This window comes from Corvus moneduloides, chromosome 3 (genome assembly GCF_009650955.1).
Source record: "Corvus moneduloides isolate bCorMon1 chromosome 3, bCorMon1.pri, whole genome shotgun sequence".
NCBI classification, from domain to species: Eukaryota; Metazoa; Chordata; class Aves; order Passeriformes; family Corvidae; genus Corvus; species Corvus moneduloides.
In genome coordinates, this window is record NC_045478.1 from 91,000,148 (window position 1) to 91,020,727 (window position 20,580).

At 39.0% G+C, this 20,580-nt stretch overlaps 2 protein-coding genes across 2 annotated transcripts in view; both read right to left on the reverse strand.

Moving 5' to 3' along the window:
* Nucleotides 1-10,835, reverse strand: part of BTBD9 (BTB domain containing 9) — a 118,219-nt gene extending 107,384 nt beyond the window's left edge. The window contains exons 1-5 of the mRNA XM_032102731.1: nt 10,751-10,835; nt 8,746-8,912; nt 3,662-3,872; nt 2,715-3,078; nt 852-1,116 (exon numbers count right to left, since the gene is read on the reverse strand). Of these exons, the coding sequence (XP_031958622.1) occupies nt 852-1,116; nt 2,715-3,078; nt 3,662-3,872; nt 8,746-8,827 (922 nt within the window). The 5' untranslated portion in view covers nt 8,828-8,912; nt 10,751-10,835. The remainder of the gene's footprint in view (nt 1-851; nt 1,117-2,714; nt 3,079-3,661; nt 3,873-8,745; nt 8,913-10,750) is intronic.
* Nucleotides 10,836-12,450: 1,615 nt separating this feature from the next.
* On the reverse strand, nt 12,451-20,035 carry GLO1 (glyoxalase I). Its single transcript, XM_032102733.1, has 6 exons — nt 19,864-20,035; nt 18,768-18,850; nt 17,429-17,569; nt 16,559-16,626; nt 15,587-15,676; nt 12,451-13,716 (listed from the first exon to the last, which is right to left on the reverse strand). The coding sequence occupies exons 1-6, from the start codon at nt 19,942-19,944 to the stop codon at nt 13,628-13,630; spliced, it is 552 nt and encodes a 183-aa protein (XP_031958624.1). The 5' UTR covers nt 19,945-20,035; the 3' UTR covers nt 12,451-13,627.
* Between the last annotated feature and the right edge of the window lie 545 nt (nt 20,036-20,580).

Here is a 20,580-nt window from a genome sequence, read left to right on the forward strand (position 1 = left end):
TTATTGTGGAGATATATATCCAGAAAAGAAGCCAGAAAAGACCATTTGACTTATTCAAATTTATCTACTGCAATGTCAACAGAATGTCTTGCATGAGAAGACTTTTACAATATCCTAATATTAACTCATATGGTTAAATATTAATAACTGTAACTTCAAAGGGAGAACAAAGAGAATATGCAATTCTGAGATAGCAGTAGTTTTCTGTGCTCATCATGCATGACTGAGAATACAGCGCAGGCTCTTAAAGAACATTTAACTTAATTTAGGCCAAATTCTCCCTATAAATCACACATTAGATGGCTAACAATATCTTTTTAAAGCTTGAGTGTTATATACTATTGTTGAATTAACAGAGAGCACAGAAAAAAAAGTCAAATACAAGGCTTCTTACATTTCTTAGGCTTCCACTAAAACAATTTCAGAGACTTGTTTAACTATTTAGACAAACAGGTAAAGAGTAAGTGAAAAGTCGTAAGTAGTGGAGAAATTATGAAAATATTTATGAAGAAAACAAGTTGCCATCAACATAAAATCATTTAAATATCATTTATCTCACAGCCAATTCATTTTTATTTTCCATGTTTTTGTAAAACCTTTTCTACTAAATTACCACTTCCTCTAGGAAAATGGTATTACATTCATGTTTGAGCAATATCTGAGATATAAAGCAAGAAAATAATTGACTAATATAAAGGAATAAAAACAGCATGAACAGTTACGTAACAATACGTTTCATATTGTAAGCCTTTTATAACACACAGTAATAAATGAAAACTCAAAGCACAAATTAACCACATCCTCCAGAGAACTACAGTCTGAAGGAAACAAACAAAAAATCTGATGCTTACTTAACATGCCCCTGTAGTTGAGGTCCATGTCCCTACTCTCAGAACGAATCTTAATGGCATCTAAGATGGCATCAGGTGACAACAATCCAGAAGGTCTTACAACGTTCAGTAGTTCTGTTAGACTCATTAGTGGCAAACGTACTGCTTGCATGATTTCAGCATGGTTTTCCTTGAGGTTATGTTTACACCAGTTCATCAAAGCTTGGAAAATGTCCTTTTCAGGAGCTGCAAATGAGTCTCTCAGCACAATACTTAGAAGAGCAGCCTGGAAAAGAGAAATAGGAACAAAAAAATATACCCCCTAAATAAACAGAAATTAATTTTAGTTTTATTTTTTTAATCAAGGGAAATTCAAATATGGCAAAAAGTTAACGGCTATTTTAAATTGTAGCTATTAAAAATAATCTTTAAAGGAGTGACTCCCTGAAATTGTAGCTTGTTTTAGTTATGCAAGAATTACAGAATCCATGACCAAAATAATAGGCAATATTACAAAACCACTAGAAGAAAATGAAATGTAGAGAACTAATCAAATCAATATAATACCATTCAGTAGTTCAAGTTTACTTTGGAACACTACAAGATTTAGGGACTTGGCAGTATGTTCAAAATATTCCTTTGAACTTAAGATTGCTATAAGAACACTGATGAGAAAAAAAAGTGTTGCTTGGAATCACTTTTTTTAACCATTTCTAACTACTTGGGATTTCTGTCTGTCACAATCTTTCCCTCTGTCTTTTGGTGCCAACTAAGAATCAGCAGGTAAGAACTCCAGTGGCTCTTATTCATGTAGAAAACTGACTAACTGCAAAATGAGAACAAAAATAATCAAACAGCTTTTTGATTTTCACTTAGGTAGTAGAATAATCAGGAGCTTGCCTAGAAAAAGGAAAGATCTCTCAGATATACCAGGACTGGCTATGCCAAAGACATCAAAGTGTGCACTTCCTGATGAATGATGTTTGCTCATTTCTTTATTGATAACATGCTCTCAGAGCTCAGATTTAACAAACCGACATGACAAAGTACAGAGAGAAAAAAATCTTTTTTCCTTATACAACAGGTAAGTGAGCAGAGCAGTGTTGTATACTCATTCAAGGAATAAACCCTTCACAGCTTTTCCACTAAGAAAAATCACTTTAAAAACCCCCAATTAAAGCATCACTCATTCCAGGTGCTCTGCTGCTTCACACAAACACTACTTGAAAACACTCCGTCACTATTATGTCCAGCCCAAAGACCCTGCCGGAGTAAGTGCAAAATTTCAACTTCATAGAACAGCCTGACTCCATCACAAATATTTACACATCTAACAAAAAAAAGAACACACAAACCCAGAGCACTCTACCACACCACCATATTCTGCAAGTTCAGAACACGATGACAATCAGCAATATAAATCACAGTCATCTCCAGAATGCTTTAGTTTATACAGCAGAAAACCACCCATCATTAAAGAAGTCTGTATCAAGAAATTAATAGGACAAAGTATCTCCTGTCATATTCAAGTCTATATTTGACTTCCCCTGTGCAGCATTCAGAAGCCAAATTATATCAGGAAGACATGAAATAAGACAAATTAAGATTAGATTTCCTGCTGCCATCTTCTAGAACACACCATTAGATTTACTATATTTAGCTATACTGACTGGTCAATACCTAAAAAATTCAGAACAGATTGCCAAAATTTTCAGTTCAGCTTGTCTTGAATATTTCTAACCATCACAGTTTCACTAGTATAAAATGATAGCTATGAACTAACACAAGTTTTTAATTGGTGCCCCCATTAGTATTTCATCACAAAATTGTATGCACATTAAAATTAACAGTCCTAGCGGAAAAAAGTGCAAACAAAAGATATACCTTAGAAAGTGACAGGAAACCTTCACTGGAGAGGACCTCTTGGGCATTTCTATCCATGAACATACAGCACATAAAAGTTAGTTTGGGAAGAGAATAAAGACTGGCAACATCAAAAGTCATACAGACATTCTGAATATTAAGTATTGTGCAAAGATACTCAGACGTGGAATCCTCCAGTTCTGGGAATCCGTATTTATGTGCTAGGCTTAGGAAGTCTAGAAGAACCTCCTCTTTCTCATCTCGTAGTGTAGCACGACCAGTGTAAATGTATTTCAACAGCATGGTAAATGCCTCTGCAGTAGTGTCCTGAAGAGGAATTTCTGCTTCAGGCTGAGATTCTCTCATTCCTCCATACAATAATGCTCTGTAAGGAAGAGAGTTTAGTTTAGTTTGGTTTAGTTTAGGTTAGTTTAGGTTAGTAGCTTAACTCTCTGAGAAAATTCACTGGAATAAGATTACCAGGAAGCTTTAGTAAATACATTTCTATTGAAAAATGCCCAGCTCTTATATGAAAAAAAAGCTGGATTAGTATTATTCCTAGTTTTAAAATATATATTCTAGTCTTTTTCAGCCAAACCTCTTCTCAATTCCAATTCATCAAAATGAAACTTGCTAATTGAGTATATTCCATAGAAGCACACCAGTTATACTCTGAGAAATCAAAACAATTTTGCAGTAGTACCTTCCTGTTCTCAAGCGATCTTTCTCTTGAATTTGTGAAACTACCTTCAAAATCCAATTTAATGAAGGTCAAAAGAATAACACTGTGACATGGTATTTATCTTTTTCTATTTGAACAAAATGATTTGATGTGCTGGGAAACATTCACACAGAAAAGGTCACACTCAATGGACAGATGATTACACCCTGAAAAGTTCACAGAGAAATAATGTTTATCTCATCTGCATAAAAATTTCCTGTGAGCCTGACAAAAAGCCTTACTTCACCTGAAATAATGGCATCTAGCAGCCAGGATCACTCTGTGTGCCGGGAAACGCTTCTTTTCCACAATAAAGGTAACGTCGCTGTATTCCTCCCCGTTCATTAGAGCACCAATATGCTCTGACAGAATGTGAACGTGGTCGATCTCCCCCACAGCTGTGTAAGGACGAAGTGGATGGCTGTTACTCATCTTGGAGGGATGGTGATACTGGTAGCCTAAAGGACAAAGAAAACAAGCAGTATTACACAGAGCAAAAAATATGAAGAATAGCAAGCATAACTGCAGTAACAAAGAAGTGATTAGTCTAAGTAATCATATATTACAAGAAAAATTAAACCAAGAGGTTGTCTATGAAATTTCCTTTTCAACTGGACACAACACAGCTGGCACCAACAGTTCTAGCTGACAAAGTACTTCAGAGAATTCTGTCACCTTTTTGTTCAGTCAACCCTTTTACTTAAAAGAAAAAGCTTCCAACAAAGAGAATTAAAAATTAAACTATTTTAAATAATGTTACCATAAGAAAGAAATTTCATCTGAATTAAAATGCACACACACAAAAATGAAATAAGCTTGTGACCAATTAAGCTTAGTCTTAACTCTCCAGACTGTACTAGAATCAGTGAAAATGTAAAAACAGTGTTTTTGCAGGATTCTAGTCAACTTTTCAGAACTGGGAGAAAAATAACAATCAAGGTAAGTTTTAATGAATAGCAGACAAAGCCTGTCAGAGAGAAAGGCTTTAGAATGTACAATTCAATTTTCTTATTCTTTACACTCAGTTTTCTTGATGACTTCTTGTTCCCTCATATGCATAAGAAAACAAACCCCCTAATACCTCAGTCATAAAATTAGGAGATTGCCCAGTAATGTACAATATAGATTAATGCATTAGGCATATCTTTTGTTTCTTCTTCATTCACAACAGGTTTTAGCTTTTCTTTGTTTTGGTTTATTTTGGCAACAGAGGCTTTCTGTAGTCTCAATGGCAAGAGCATCTCCAGGCAAATTTAGGTCTTATATCGGCATCTATTGTTACACTTCGGTTTACTTTTCTTTAAAAATCAGTTAGCTGTTTCAGTTAACCATCCATATTTTCAGAGACATCTTCCATGCTCCATTTACTAGCAACTTTTCAAAATGGGCAGATACCTAGGGCTGAAGAAAGGTACCACAAGCACCAAGAAAATTATGACACCATACCTTGCACACACCTAACACGTAAATCTTCCAAGTCAAATATTCATGACAGAAATACACTTTTAGGTTCTACTGTAAAAATACTATGAGAAAATATGTAAAAACCAAACAAAAAGATGCACTTGGGGTTATTATTTGCACTTTTAACACATGGAAATGCTTAACCCAAAATCAAGATATTGTGGAAACAGTCGCAAAGAACTTCAACTTAAACTAAAAAAAAAGTGATAGAAATAGAAAATAAAATTTAAGAAAAATACAGCATACTAAATCAGTAATAGATCACAGCACAAATGGGAACAAACCCCCAGGTTTCCACTGGCTGTCTCTGCTCATTGAATTAGAAGCTGTACGCTTGTGTAGCCACTACAGCACACAACCAGCAACAATGGCCAAGATACTGAAGGCAGCCTAACCCATGGGAACACAGAATACTGTACAGTCATTCTTCTATCCTGACACGAAAGTAAATTAATTTTCATGGGTTTTCATAGTAACAGACTATTTCTTCCACTTGCACTGGTTAATTTACAATTAGTTAAGATAATTTAGATTTATGCTTCCAGTAACATTTACTTTCTATCAAGCAAGGTTAACCAACATCAGCCCAGCAGCATCTATTTCTACCAGCAATACTACTTACCACAACATGATTGATTGAGAGTTTATAGACAACGGTAAAATTGAAATGCCCTCAAAATAGAAAACTTTTTATTACACCGAGGGAGGAAACAAAGAGATGTATTTGTTACTCAGCTGCAATCTCAGGTGTCGGTACTCCTTAAAGACTTTCATACCACACCCATAATTGCTGTTGTTGATCTTCATTTGCAATAGTCAGGCAACCCAACTACATATGAATTACACATCATCAAGGAACTCTGTATTATCTCTCTTCTGTTAGTTTAAACTTTTATTGATTGAGTAAGCTGATTTATGATACTTCATGTACAAATATTGGCACATTTTAATCTTAAAATCTATTTTTATTTCCAGTTTTTACTACATTCTACTTTGTTTCCTGAATCCACTCTTGTCTCTAAAAAATAAGAACAGGTACTGTCTGAATGAAACTGAGAGACTGTAAAAGTAGTGAAGAGAAGGGAATGCCACCAGCTGCACATTAACTTTCCTTTCAGTAGCTGTGGATGTTGTCATGTGCCAACAGGGTGAAAAGCTCAAGGGAAATTGTTTCTATTTACAGTTAAATAAACAAATAAAATCAAAAGCACACTTCCCTCTCAAGGGTACATAAACCTCTGTCTAAACAAGAATCTTTGTATGTAAGAGGGCAAAGTCTGAAGTGAGAACACTTGCTAGTAACTGAGGATGTTCAGTCCTTATGAACATCAAGATGCTGAACAACAGCAAGCAATGAAAGTAGAAATTTAGAAATCGCCCTGTGTCTAAGCAGCAAGGCAAATTTGTTCTGATGTGTAATGCTCTCTGAATTGCTGGTTCCATGTACTATTCTAATCCATCAGTTTCAAACACAAACCTGCTGAGCACAGGAAATACAGGACTCAAATGATGGCTACAAGCCGAGGAGGCCTTTCAAATGCTTGAACGACTCGAAGTGTTGGGCACTGTCACCTTTACAAAATCACGTTCATGCCTTTTCTGTGCACTATGGGTAACACCAGTATATTGAAGAAACACACCAACACAGATTTCCAACACAAGCTTTGTCTGTATTGTGGATTTTTCATATAAAGCAGACCAGTGAGACAGTCCTGCCTTCAAAATATAGGACCAAATAATACATGACTTCATATCTTCCTAGGCTGGATTAATTAATGGTACAAACTCAGACAACCCTTAAAGCAATCTGTGCATTTCTTGTTTGAGGAAGTAAAACATAATAACCTCTTTAGTTGTGCCAAGTTGCTATGAGCTCACAACTTCCCTGTATAGCTAAACGTGTATTTTTCTAGTTGTTATTCAAAAGTACCATCTATGATTAAAAAAAAAAAAAAAATGGATGCTGCTAAGAACTTGGGCAAAACCCTTCCTGAAGCTCCATCTGACATCTTCTGTCATCAAACATCACCCTTTCAGAGAATACAGGTGCTTACTCTTCCTGGCAGTCCAAGAAAATGCCATTTACAAGCCTGTTGCCAGCACCATAACCTATTTCCAGGAGGTATTCAGAGCTAATTAACTGCCTCAGGAGTCAGCTGCTGAAGCTTTGGATATGACACAGAAATAAACAAACAAAACAGTGTTCTCAGTGATTTCAAGGCACCATTAGAAAGGCAACAGTCTGAAAAGGCATTTGTTAGGTCCTAAGGCCTACAAAACCACTTCTCTGACCCCACTGAAAGACACACTATTCAAGAGTGAGCATGTGAAAAATGCAGCCTAGTATTACAATAAGGCAGCATGCAATACTAGGTAATTTCACCCCCTCTAAGCTTTCAGTTTCTTGTATTTCTACTCAGTAAGTAATCTGTAACATATTATAGGATACAAAAACAAGAGCTAGAATATGCAGCAACAACAGCAAAACAGCAAAGACATCCTTACTAAATAACTAGAAGCTGCACTGAAAGATCAGCACTCAGTCTCTTCCCTCCCTCATTTAGTTTAACACTCAAGAATCCTCTGAAAAGCAGTGCTGCTTCAAAGAAGCATGGAAGTGTTGTTTTTCTACAACGCATAGAAGATTGAATATAAGAAATTAATCATGAATAATTTGAAGAAAAATTTTATATCAAGTGAGTGAAGAATGCTTACATAACTGATACCTCCATCTAAACTTTAGAAATAAATGCAAGTAAACAGATTATTGCTAGAATTAATTTTTTCATGAAGTATGTCTGGATTATAAACACTGAGCAAATAATTTCATACCTTTAAAACAACTAATTCCTACATCCTCTAGTTTGTACCTAGCAAGATAATACTTTTATCAGAAATACACAAAGGGAATTTTCTTAAATGTAATACTTTTACACTGCTCTTTTATCTAAAAACTGGTTCTCAGTTTATTGGATGGCACTGGAGTAGCATCTCAATTTTTTGTAATTCACTACATCATAATTACTTCATATATTGTAAATAAATTCTAGCAAAGTATTACTTTAGTTTCAATGTCTATTACCACAGACTCCCAGAACACAATAGGTGTAACAGTAACACTACTGTACAAACATACCACTGGTTCAAATCCTATGGTTTGTATTTCCAGTGGATACACATATGTCTTTTTATAAAAAATAATTTGTTCTCCCGAGTTCAGGCACAATAAACAAACAACTCAGGAAACAGAAATTTTCTGTAAATACTTCAACATTCAGAGTGTAAACAATTCTGTCAGAACCGCTGCTACAGTAGCTCCTTTGTACTTCTAAGTAACAATAACAAAGTTGAAACTGAGTGAAAATTGACAGAAAACCAAAAAAGTTTTGATACTTAGTAGCCAAAAATACAAACAACATAATCAACCCCTATGACTTTATAAATACAGAATATGAAAGCTTGAGTAAGTGCAATTCACAGAACTTTCAAGTCTCATCTCCAACCCTTCTGTTGTGAAAGGATTAAAAGGAAAGCAGATGGTAACATTAATGGTAACTAACCACACCACCCAATCACAGCATTCGAAACAGCAATTTAGTACCAAAAAATATTTTGACTCAAAGCATATGGGAAGTTATGCCCTGCTCATCTGCAAACACATTCCTGTCACTTAAGTGCTGTAGTGCCAACGTTTTACGTTCCGCTCAGACGCCTTCCTGTGACAGAAGAGCAGGAGTCAGTTTAGCTAAGTACAAAGAACAATATATTAGTGCAGATTATTTATTAACATGTATATAAAATTAACCTGCTTAAAATGGCATACAACAAAACCATTAAAATCTCAAGAAAACACATCGGTCCACTCACCAGTGAAGCTGTCTGAAGACCTACAGTGAACGTAGCCTGTAGGCAGATTCCCGGCTTCCGGGAAATTAGGGTTCTTCGCCATTCTGAACAACAGACAGATTGAACAGCAAGCTCATAGAAACGTTATTCAGCAACATCCAGCTGCACAGCAACAACTGGACCATTTCCTGGAACAATGCATGAAATACACACCATCAGAAACCATGAGCACAAAGCCTTATGATGAAAGTGAGAGAGATGTGTATTTCTCAATTCAAACTTTGTGGAAATAAATTCTTTTAGAAACCTTCAATTTCATGAGAAAACTTCTAAAACCGTTAGAATACGGCAATAGAATTTCTTTTCTGAGTCATCATAATTTAATTTTGACCATTCATATTTTTAACCATCACAGAACATACTGCCATTCATTTGTTCATTTTAAGCCACAAAAATTTCATCTTGACATTCCTGCTACAGCATTAACGTCCCTGAAAACCCCATTTTCCCACACAGGTGTCCTAATTAAACCAGGTCTATACAAACTGTATCACACACACATTATTCCCTACACAGCCAAAATTCTCCAAGTGTTCTTGGCTAGCTAAGGGTTTTGGGAGTTCTGGTCGTTGTTTTTTTTACAAGATTTAAGGCAGTTGCAGATCTTTCTCTTGCACAAGCTTTTTTTATAAACAGGAAAACGAAACAAAACTGTAGGGTGAGGAAATACAGAAATATAGAGGCTTTACTTGCTTAAATACATAACCGACATAATGAGTCTCCTCAACAAGTATAAATTATTGTTAACCTTCCCATCAAATCTGCCAGGAGGAAAAATAAACTGTATTTAATTTGGTAAGTAGATGATACCTTGATGTATGAATTCTCTCGTAAGAGTCACTCTAACCTTCTTTAAAGGATACGTTTAAGAGAACAAAGGAAGAGAGGTAGAAAAAAAATACTTTTAGGTAGTCGCATGAACTAGAAAGTTATCACACCTTAATCCTGCAAGTCAAAAACAGACGTGTGACAATGAAAATCTCCTGGGTTTTGAGAAACAAAATGTAATATGTAAATACTTTCTCTATAAGTAATGTATATTATCGTGTTGGCCCGTGTTGTCAAAATATATTAAAAAACCTTTTATGAAAATTCTTGGTCTTTTTTTGTTAAATATGAGTAAACATCCCAACAGAACAGTTCGAGTACCTGATTTACAGATTTGCAACAGAAGGCACACCAAATACACCTACATTGTGAGGAGGCTCAAATTAAATCCTAAAACACAAACAAACTTAAGTGATTCCAGCACAGGGATTTAAGAAGGTCTGCGTGCTGCGCTTTAAAAGCACGAGCAAAGAGCATTGCTTGGCAAGCGAGATCATCGGCAGGTTGCTAACAAGTTAACATTAACTTCTTTGTTTTTTGAAGTCTGATAACACGTCTTCTAAGAGTTAATTTCAATGAATCACAGTAGTGCGTAACTTGCACAGTGGTTAAACTACTACGACACCAAAGCAGCAGGGAAAACACTGAGTACCGCGAGAGCGTCAGAATACTGAATTCGTATTTTTAAGTAAATAAAATTCCAATTAGATAGCCACAACAGGGCCTTGAGAAGCCAGCCGGGGGCAGGACGAGGGGGCGGCAGGTGAGACGGGCGCGGACCAAAGACGGCAGCCGGAGCCGGCGATGAGCCCAAGGTCGCGCCCGGGGTAACCCGGGCCGCCACCGACCCCCAGCCCGGGAGGCGCCAGGGAAGGCGATCCCCGCCCGCTCGGCCGCCCCCTCCCTCGCCTCCACAAAAAGGCACTTCAGGTGAAATCGCTTCACCGCCAAACGCGTCCGGCGCCTTCGCCGGACGGCGGCACTCCCCCGGCCTGCCCCGGGTCGCCCTGCCAGCGCCCGCTGGGAGCCTCCGGCGGCAGCACCTCACTCCGGACGGCCTCGGGACTCCGGACGGCCTCGGGACCCCGCTCGGCCTCCGGGCCGCGCCCCCCGCGCCCCTCCCGCCCGCGGGACTCACCGGCCCCGCCGCCGCCGAGGCCTCCTCCCCCCGCCCTGCCGCCGTCCATACGTCACGTGGCGGCGCGCTGACGTCAGCGGGCAGCAGCGGCCTGCGTGTGACGCGCGAGCGGGCGCCACGGGGAGCCGGTCCCGCCGGGCCCGGGAGCGCCGCCGCCGCCGCCGCCCGGTTCCTGTTCCGGCCGTGGAGCGCAGGCGGCCGGGACACAGCGGCGCTGCGCGCTTGGCCGGACAACAGGGACTGAAATACCGACTGGTGTTTAACCTTCCCCGCCGCCCCTGCCCGCTGCTCCTCGGCTACATTCAAAATCCCTGTTTCCTTGGTAACAGCGTGCGTGCCTCCTGCCCTTCGGTGTGTGTCCTGCTGTCCTGCGTCAGGAGAGCCTCTCCCAGCGGGAACGGGGAATGTGGGCCTGTCGCTACGTGACCATGGGATTGACTTCTGCTGCACTGCATGAAGCTAAATTTAACCCTCCGAGAGGCAAAGCACTCTACCCGCTATTTAATTCCATGCTTTATTTAGCAGGAAATAAGTCTTCCTTGGAAGAAGTAAAAATAGTGCTCTGTAACAGTGAAAACATGAAATAATTTCAAAAGTTTTTCTACGTCTAAAATACTTTAATATTGTTGCAGGTTAAAAGACTTATCATTAAGTGTTTTTTCTTCAGTAGTTTATTCTTGGATTTTGTATCTGCAAATACTGGTTTAAATTGGTTGTCAGTATGACAAGCAGCAGTAACTTTTTTTTCAAAAAACCCCATACCATGCCCACATCGTGATACTGCTGCAACTAGTTTGTAGATGCCAGTGGTTTTTTACTACTTTCGTCTTTATTACCTCATAATCAATCATGTCTACACTTTGTCAAGCACCTAAAAATCCAAGGGTCACTACAAGATTAGCCAACATACTTGGCGTGAGTTTTATTTGATTACTAAGCAGACAAGCTTTAGTATAGCCTGCTCCTACTAATGTAGTTATCCACTGGACTACATAACAGGAAAGATGTGTGCTAATGTCTTTCCAAACAATTCAGTGGGTGGGGGTATGGGTGTATCTTTGAAATAGTTCTTAATGTCTCTACCAACTTCAAGCCACAGGTTTATTACAGAGCCCAGACAGTTTGACTCCTGAAACTTTGGGGGAAAATGACATGTTTAAGGGGGAATTATGTCGTAGGCAGTTTGAGAAGGCTGTACCTTCCTAGTACCTCAGCCAATGGGGAAAGGAGGAGGGCAACATGAATTTATAGAGAGTGGCTGTGTCCTCCAAAACCTCGAGAAAGAAAACGCTGAGGGTGTGTGCCCCAGTGGACTCTCCCCCTTTATTCGAATAAAGTTGCAGGACTCCTCTGTCTCCTTTATGGACACTGGCTTTCCATAGCATGGTTTTCCCACTCAGATGGGGGCTCGTCCAGGGTCCTTCCACGGTCTGGGGCCAGCACACTGCAAGAGGGCCTGGAGGCATGCCTCACCCAGTTTTTAGGTGATCAGCTCCCTGCTGGGTGGTACTGGGCGATGGATTGGGTTCCCAACACTATCCAGGAGACAGGTGGAATAGGGAGGTCTCAGAAGAGTCCACAGGAAAGGACCACTGGAAATTTCACTGGTGAGTACAATGATTCAAAAAAGAATCCTCAGAGCACAACAGCGATCCTTTCAGTCATCTAGAATTCAACAATGAGCAAAGCAACACGTCATAGTCCTTTCAAATTTTATGTAGTTTTCACCAATGCTTTATTGAGAAGGGAACTGCAATGCCATTACACTGTTTGTTAGCCTTTGGTTACACTATACATTATTTGATAGCCACATAACTGAAGAAGTTAAGTGCTACTCAAACCAGAGTCAGGCAAGGCAGAGGGTTTTTCTTTCCTTGTTGGAAGAAAAAAAGAATTTCAAAACTTCTCATCATTTACACTGTTTTTAACATGTGAAACTGCATAAAATCAAATAATTTGAGTAACACATGTAAATGCTACATGTTTTCCTGCTGTTTGCAGGTATGTACCATTGGTTGTTTTGGGAGGGCAGAGCAAATGTCTAGTAGTAGGAAACTGTTCTTTCAGATACTCTTTTTCATTAAATTCCTAAGGCAGAATATACAGAGCATTTAAGTCAAACACAGCCCCAGGCTTTTGTTGAAACAAAAATTATGGACAAGTTCTTCCTAGTGTTAAGAAGGGTCACTGTGAGTTAGCAACTGTGAGACCTCTTCTCTTGGCTGTCAGTCAGCAGTTAGGAGCTGAGCTGAAAGACTGAATTCTTTCTGCTGGGCAGATTTATTTTAATTACAGAATTTCTTGTTGCAAGACTGTTTAAGGCTGCTCCTTAAAAGAGTTAGCTGGAATAATGTAAGCAAGATTATGACTTTATAAGCATGCTACTACTCAAGTCAAAGTCAGTCTGATGTTTTATTTTCTAGTTTACAAGATAGGACATGAAGTCTTCAGGATCTTTTGACTTCATAAAAAAATACTCTAAATTAATTTCTTTTTTCCTCCTCATTGATGCTCATCAGTAGTAACATAGGATTTGTTGTTGGTTAGTTTAAATCTAATCAGTATGAGATGCAGTGAGTTTCTAGTCATGTATCTTTGGACAGTGTTTATTGAAATATTAACAGAATGAATGTTCAAGCGGAGCATCTGTGTAAGTGCTCTTCCACAAAAGGATTGAGTATTCCTAACAGGAAACAATTTGCAGTGGCATCACAGGACAAGAAAAAAGGAATCCAAGTGAGGTCCCGGGGGACAGTTTTGAAGGAGACTCTGAACATGACTGATTCATCTCTATTAAGCAAATTTCACAAACACTGTTACAGATTTTCTCCAGGAGACTGAAAGTGGGCATCTCTTACACAGTATACTTCCCTAGAACTAAGTGAGAGTCACCATGTGGTTAGGATTCAAAATTTCAATCCAGTAGCCATCAGGATCCTGAACAAATGCAAGTCCTTTCATTTTACCTATTAGGGGGGAAAAAAGAAAGATAAAAGTTAAGACTACATGACTGGTTCTTAATGTCAAATATGACTACTTTGAAAAATATTTTTCCTTTTTTCCTTTTGCATGAGAATTAGTTCAAATTTAGACAGATAATTCTAAACACATCCACATTAGTTTTTAATCAGCATTAGATTTTTGTATGCAAAACTGTTGATCCTACTCTCAACAAAGCAGTAGTTAAAAGACACTTTGGAATTCCATCTTTTGTTGATTGAAGGTTTTTGCATATGCTTCTGTTCATCCTTAAAATTCAGAAAAATATTTTTCTGCTTCGGAGAGGTTTTGACATATTTTCTTGAACTGGATTTGCTGGTATAAGATCCTGTGTTCCTCTGCCCTGTTCATCTCCCATCATTCCTGACTCCACACTGAAATTTCACAGTAACATTTTTACCCCTGATGTGGTTTACAGTATATTTTGCATCACTTCATAATGTAGAGAAATGCAGGACAGGATTGTTTTAAGTTTGTTGGAAAAAAATACTATTCATTAAAACAGGGTCCCTAAAAGTTGTTTTCAACAGTAGATCAGGATAGCACAGCTTAACATGTTATCTTCAAAGTGTTAACCACACAGTTATACTTGCTCTATTAAGTTATTCACTGTAACAGAACCAGCCTAGCTCTTAATATATTCTAGTCACAAAAACAACTGAGAGAATACATGTTTGATCAGTAAGGTAGGAAAATAAACTCCACACTGGATCTCCCAGCCTGCTCTGCAAACGTGAAGCCCAAAACTTTCTCCTCCTTGGCATCTGCTGCATCAATTTTGTTTCTGAATTTTAAAGAAGAGCTTTTGCTCTGCCCCTACCCTTTGTCTGCTTCAGGAGTTCTTTCCCGTGATTCTCTCAATGTAGAGTCTAAGGTTGTTCTTCTATGTACTTTCGTTCCTATCACTGCACAGCTCTAAGTCAGCAACTCTCATTTCAAGCCTCTCAAGGTTTAACAAATAGACAAATTAAAAAAGGCTCAGAAACTCTAAAACACTAGAAATACCAAGATCTATTCTTAATTCAAGAAATCAAGTTAAGCTTTCAGCTATATTTATTTTGCTTCAGCTGAGAACACAGTGAATAAGATGAAAATCACTTAAATCTCTTTTCAATTACTAGTATTACATGTTTGTTTTTGAATGCCACAGTCCTAAAAATCTCATGAGGTCTTTTCATGAAAGAGAATCCAGTTGAAAAATGCAAGACTTCTCACCACTCCTGCATTTTGGGATATTTTCACATAGACATTCTTTGCTTACATACTCTCTAGACATTTGTGCTATACATTATGCAAGTCAATTATGATACAGACTAATGAGGTTATTTCTACCAAAGCTGACAGAACAGTTAAAAATATAATAATAGTAGGTTGTATAGTAGGTGTTAGGTGGATTTACATAAAAATAACCAGAAAAGTCAAGAATGACTCAGTTTTAATGGGTGGGAACAATTTTGTTTTCTGACTCATTTTCATACAAGAGCCAAGCACATGTGCCATGTGAATTTGATCCATGTTACAGTAAATGCTGTAACAACTCCAAGCAGCAGTATACATGACATGTAAACTATGACATCAACAGAGCACGTGAATTTTACTGAAGGTCAGGCTGCATACAGAAGGCACACAGCAGACTGATGCATTATTTTTACTGGGATGGATCTATTGCCAGCTTTGCCCACTCTATAAGGGAGTGCAGGGATAACTGGTTCTAGAAACCTCTAAGCAGTGGCAACTCCTAGAAACACATTACCCAGCTTTGCAGGAAGATCTACTAGATAGAATATATTAAAACCACGGAAAAAAAATTTACTTCCATTTCTGAACAAGACTTACCATCATCTGGTTTCTTCACAAATTTCACTCCTAGTTCTTCAAACCTCTTACAAGCTTTATAGACATCAGGAACAGCAATTCCAATGTGTCCTGTGCAAGAAAGTAAAAAGAGTGAAGTACATTGTAAGTATTGCTGGGTGTTCTGTGGAAAAAGTTTGCTCGGTATTTGATGCTGCAGTTCACATGAGATATGACTATATTTAAGAAAAAAATCCAGAAGAGCATTTTGGGTATTAACATTCTTCTTCAAGGAGTTGTCTTTTGATAATGCCTTTTTAAATATGAATGTTACAGTTAAAGTATCTTATGTTGTTTACACAAGAACATTATTTAGAGTAGGAAAAATAAGATTTTCAATCAAACTGTTTTATCTGTATTTTCTTCCTTGAAGCACAGCTCCATAACAGGATTTTGTTTTATTTGCTCTGTTTAACAGCACGGGGAGTTTATCATTAATGATGTTTTTGCAGAGACTGACACTAGTGCTATGCAAGGCCTGAGCTTAAGAATCAATTCAGGAGCTTTAAATGTCAAGTGGCTGGACCGAGTGTGAAACTTATTTCACAGCAGTGACCTCAGAGTATCAAATCAAGCCACATACATCCTCAGTGCTACAGACAAATGGAATTGTCCTTCTACCTTAAAAGGGGTAACTAGTGGATTATACAGTGGAAATCCAAGCGTAAATGAGTTTAAACACCATGATAATCTAATACACAAGCACAACTGGTGTTCTTCATTCAGCAGTTACAATTAGAATGTGTTTGCTTGCCAAAAGATTCGATTCTTGATAAAGAGTGTAACTATGGCTCATTACTCTGAAACACATTGGTTCATTTATTTTCATCATCTTTCACAGTATACATGTTGAAAGAAGAGAGATAAAGGATGAGAAGCAAGTTCCCTTCTTTCCAAGAGTTAGTACATTTTATTTCAAAGCTTAAAACTATAAATACAAGACTAAAGACCTACCAAATCCTCGGGGATCTGAATTGCCATTGTGATAAGACTGACTGTCATCATTTTCAGTGCCCCAGTTGCTGTAAGAAGTAATTATTACATATTGAAGAAAAGCATCAAAATTAACAAATCCTAAATGTTCAGTTTCCTTGGGGAGGGTAAGTTGTTTCTCCTAAGAAACCAGAGAATTCAGATGTTGGCTGCATTCATTAAACTACAAAAACCTTCCCTAGTCATGGGCTCCAGGGACAGTCTTGGGGCTACTCCAGTCATGTTCACATTCCTACACTAATATTTACGGTCTACATCTGTATGAGTCAGAAATACTCCTGTCTCATTGAGATTAGAGAGAAGGTTTTGCTGCACAAGTCAGTGTATCTAGCCACCACTGGGGAACAACATATGAGAGTAGCAGGTCCTGGAGTTAAGTAAGACAGCATTTGGGAGATTGTTTCTGCACAATTATAATGATTAGCAGCATTAACCAAATTGTCCTGTTTACAGGAAGCATCTGTTTTGACTTAATACCCCTTTAGATTAGATTCCAAAAGCAATAGTTATCCATTATTAGGATGCTTTGGGCATTGAAAGGAAGGTCTAACCACATTGGGTTTCCCTAAATTACTGACACAGATGGCATGCATATAAAATATAGCAAGTACTATTTCATATTTATGTTCACCTAGCAGTTTGAAAGAGCTCTGAGAAGAGGAAGATTAAGCTTTCTAAGTAACCAACCTCAGACACATTGTAAGGCTACATGACAGTAAAGATGTATCTACAGTAATGATTAAAATTTTTATTCCATCTAATGAGATTTACAATTATCCAATACTGTTTAATCACTGTTAGCTAAGTGTCATCTCTCATATAAATACTTACTGTGTCAGTTCAAGTGTAGCTTTTCTAGAGAAGGTCCAAGGTGTTCTCTCAGCTTTATCTTTCGGGATATCGTTTTTATCTTCATACCCCAGGAAATAGAGTGAGAATTTCATAGTAGGAAAGTCAAATTTTTGAAGCAGTCTAAATGGCAAAAGTTATTTTGAAATAGTAACTTATAAGGGTAGTCAGGTTGCTTGCAAATAAACCAAGATGCTTCCCCTATGGAAAAATTATTTCCATGAATTTTTGCTTTTCTGTAATCCACACCTTAAAATAGCTACATTTTAAACTATCAAATCAAAACACTCCAGAACCCATTACAAACCTACAAAATTTGTAAGAATCAGATGTTTAAAAACCAAACTACCAGTAACTGAATAGAAAAGTCAGTACAACGGCTTGCATCTCGAGGTTGTCACTCTGCTACTTGCCTGTATTTTCACAGGAAAACCTTTAACCACTTTAAAATTTCACCAATGACTAAAAAGATCTACTTTGAATCTTACTCATTCTGGGGAGCTCATTGGCACCAAAGTTTAAGAACACAGCAAACATACCATTAGATGATATATATTTACAGTTTCAGTAGCTATTTATAATGATAAAATCCCATTCAGATGTGACAATTTAATCAATTAAAAATACACAGGGCATACGTTTTTATGTAGGACATTTAACTGGAACAAGTAGGCATGCAAAATTAATCTAATTTCATTTTTACAAGGTATTTAATTTTTATTTTCACACATTTTCACTACAGCGGAAGTAATTTATTTTACTTTAATCTGGACTCATTTCAAGACGTTTAAAAACACAGCATTTTGTTTTGAAATAACTCAAATGCCAAGAATGCACAAAAAGCCTCAGCATAAACATGTTAGGCTACTGCAGGGCATCTGCCTCCCAAAAGCCTTCTCTAAAAGACTGAGCTTGGACCTTGTCGTCACCGTTTATTCCCCTGTTCTCATGTGACTGGAGGTAGTCATAAGCCACCTCTGAAAACTAGCAGAAAACTTTATTTCAAGATTTTTAACAATGACTCCTCATTATAAGCACAGTCATAAAAGTTACCAGTTAGCTGCAGGCTCAGTGAGGAGGAAGTAAGCAAGTTAGACACTGATAATGAATGACCTATTTAAGAAAAAAAGAAATTTCTAGTCAGGGCCAATATTAGTTCATTTGCAGCTTACTGCCAGACTGTCCAACTGAGCATCAGCTGATGGGCCAGCATTGTTTATGTACTTAGACCAATTAGTATAATTACATCCAAAAAAAATAATTTGTTTCAGAAGAACAGGAGAAAAACCCAAACTTATTGTGGCATGCAAATTCTACTCACGTCATTCCCAGTACCCTTGTATAAAAATCCAATGACTTCTTAGGATCCTTTACTCTTAACATTGTCTGCTGAAACATGAAATCCTGTGGACCAAAAAGGTTTATTCTTTATGCATCAGCCAGAATTGAATTATGGGTATTAACAGAGATGCCAGTTAGTAATGAACCTAAACCCAGCAGGTTCAGAAATAAAAAAGAGAACTACATTAAGTATAAATAAAACCTTTTGTCCTAATTCTACACATAAAGATTTGTGTTAAATAAATATGTCTTTGTAACGTAATGTTTAAAACTAACAGACCCATGAGTGGTATCACTCAACATATATTATCAGAGGCATCAAAGAAGGGTATCTTTATTATTCTTTTATAGGGCTGTAGCATACATGAACAACTTCACACACAAGGACAACAGACACACGAATATTCAATATTGAGCCTCCTAGACTCCTAAGCTCATTATTTTTATTATTTCAAGGCACAGGTATTGAACTTCTGTCAAGCTTGATTATATCTTGGCAGCAAAAGCAGCCTGCAACTCTGTAAGGACATCTTCTCGAAGCCCAAGGGTAACTATATACCACAGGCTTGTGAACGACCAAGTGGATAAAAAACGAGTGGTAGAAAAGCTGACACAGGTAACGGAACAAAACCCCAAAAAATGCAATCACAACGTTCTCCTAATAAAAAGTAAAAACGTTTGGGGTGTTTTGACGGATTTTTTGGTGCCGCCGTGGCAGGGACGGTCCGAAGCGCCCTGGAGCGCTCGCTCAGAGCCACACCAGGCGCGGGCCCGGCCGAGGGCGCCACGGAGGGTTCAGGGGCTCACCGGGACCGGCCCGGCCCGACCGCGCCCTCCCCCCACCGCCACCCCCAAACCGGGCCGGGCTGCCCGACGGACAGGCCGTCAGAGCAGCTCCGTGCCCGGCCACCCCTCGCTGCCCCGCCAGGAGCCGGCCCGGCCCCATACCGGCCCCCATGCACCGCACGTCCGCCCGGCGAGGCGCGGAGAGGGGACCGGGGAAGGGCGGGCACCGGCGCTGCCGCGGAGCAGACGCCACAGCCCCGGGGCGCGCCCGTCACCCCCACCCAGCCCACCTTGGTGCTGGCATCCGGCTCCGAGCAGGCGCCGTAGGCTGCCTCGTCCGTCAGCCCGCTGAGCTCCGCGGGGGCCGCCATGTCGGGACAGGAGGGCCGAGAGGAGGAGGAGGAGGAGGAGGAAGGGGAGGAGGAGGAGGCAGGAAGGCGGCGCTGCGCCCCGCCCCGCCCCGCCCTTCCCTCCCCGCCCCGCCAGCGGCTGGGACGCTCCGTCGCAGGGATGCTGGAGGAGTGCGGCGGAGGTGGCGGGTTAGATAGAGGTCTGCCAGTTCGTTCCGTAAGTGATAGCGAGCCCCTCAAGATCTGAATCAAACTTTTCAGTTTTTGTTTTGCTGTTAGTCAGTAGCTATATCTGGGCAGTTATGATCAACATTATGAACGTTGTATGCTTGCTTAATCTTCTGTTTTAAGGAGAAGACAGTCCCAAGATGAATGGGCTGTGTGGATGAGAGCCACAAGGAGCAAAGTCAGCAAAACTGAGCAGTAACTGGGAAAAAGGTAATCCCAGCAATGGACAATCACGACCACTGACTCATTGACCACCTACTCCAAACAGACCCCAGACTCAAACGGAAGGAAGAACTGCACCTGTGGACTGATTAGCATAAGAAGCGAGAGATACAACTAGCAAATACGGGGTTGAGTACTAATTAATAGCAAAGTTATGTAATTTGTAACCAATGAATGCTGATGCCTTTGTTTGTCAAAATGTATAAA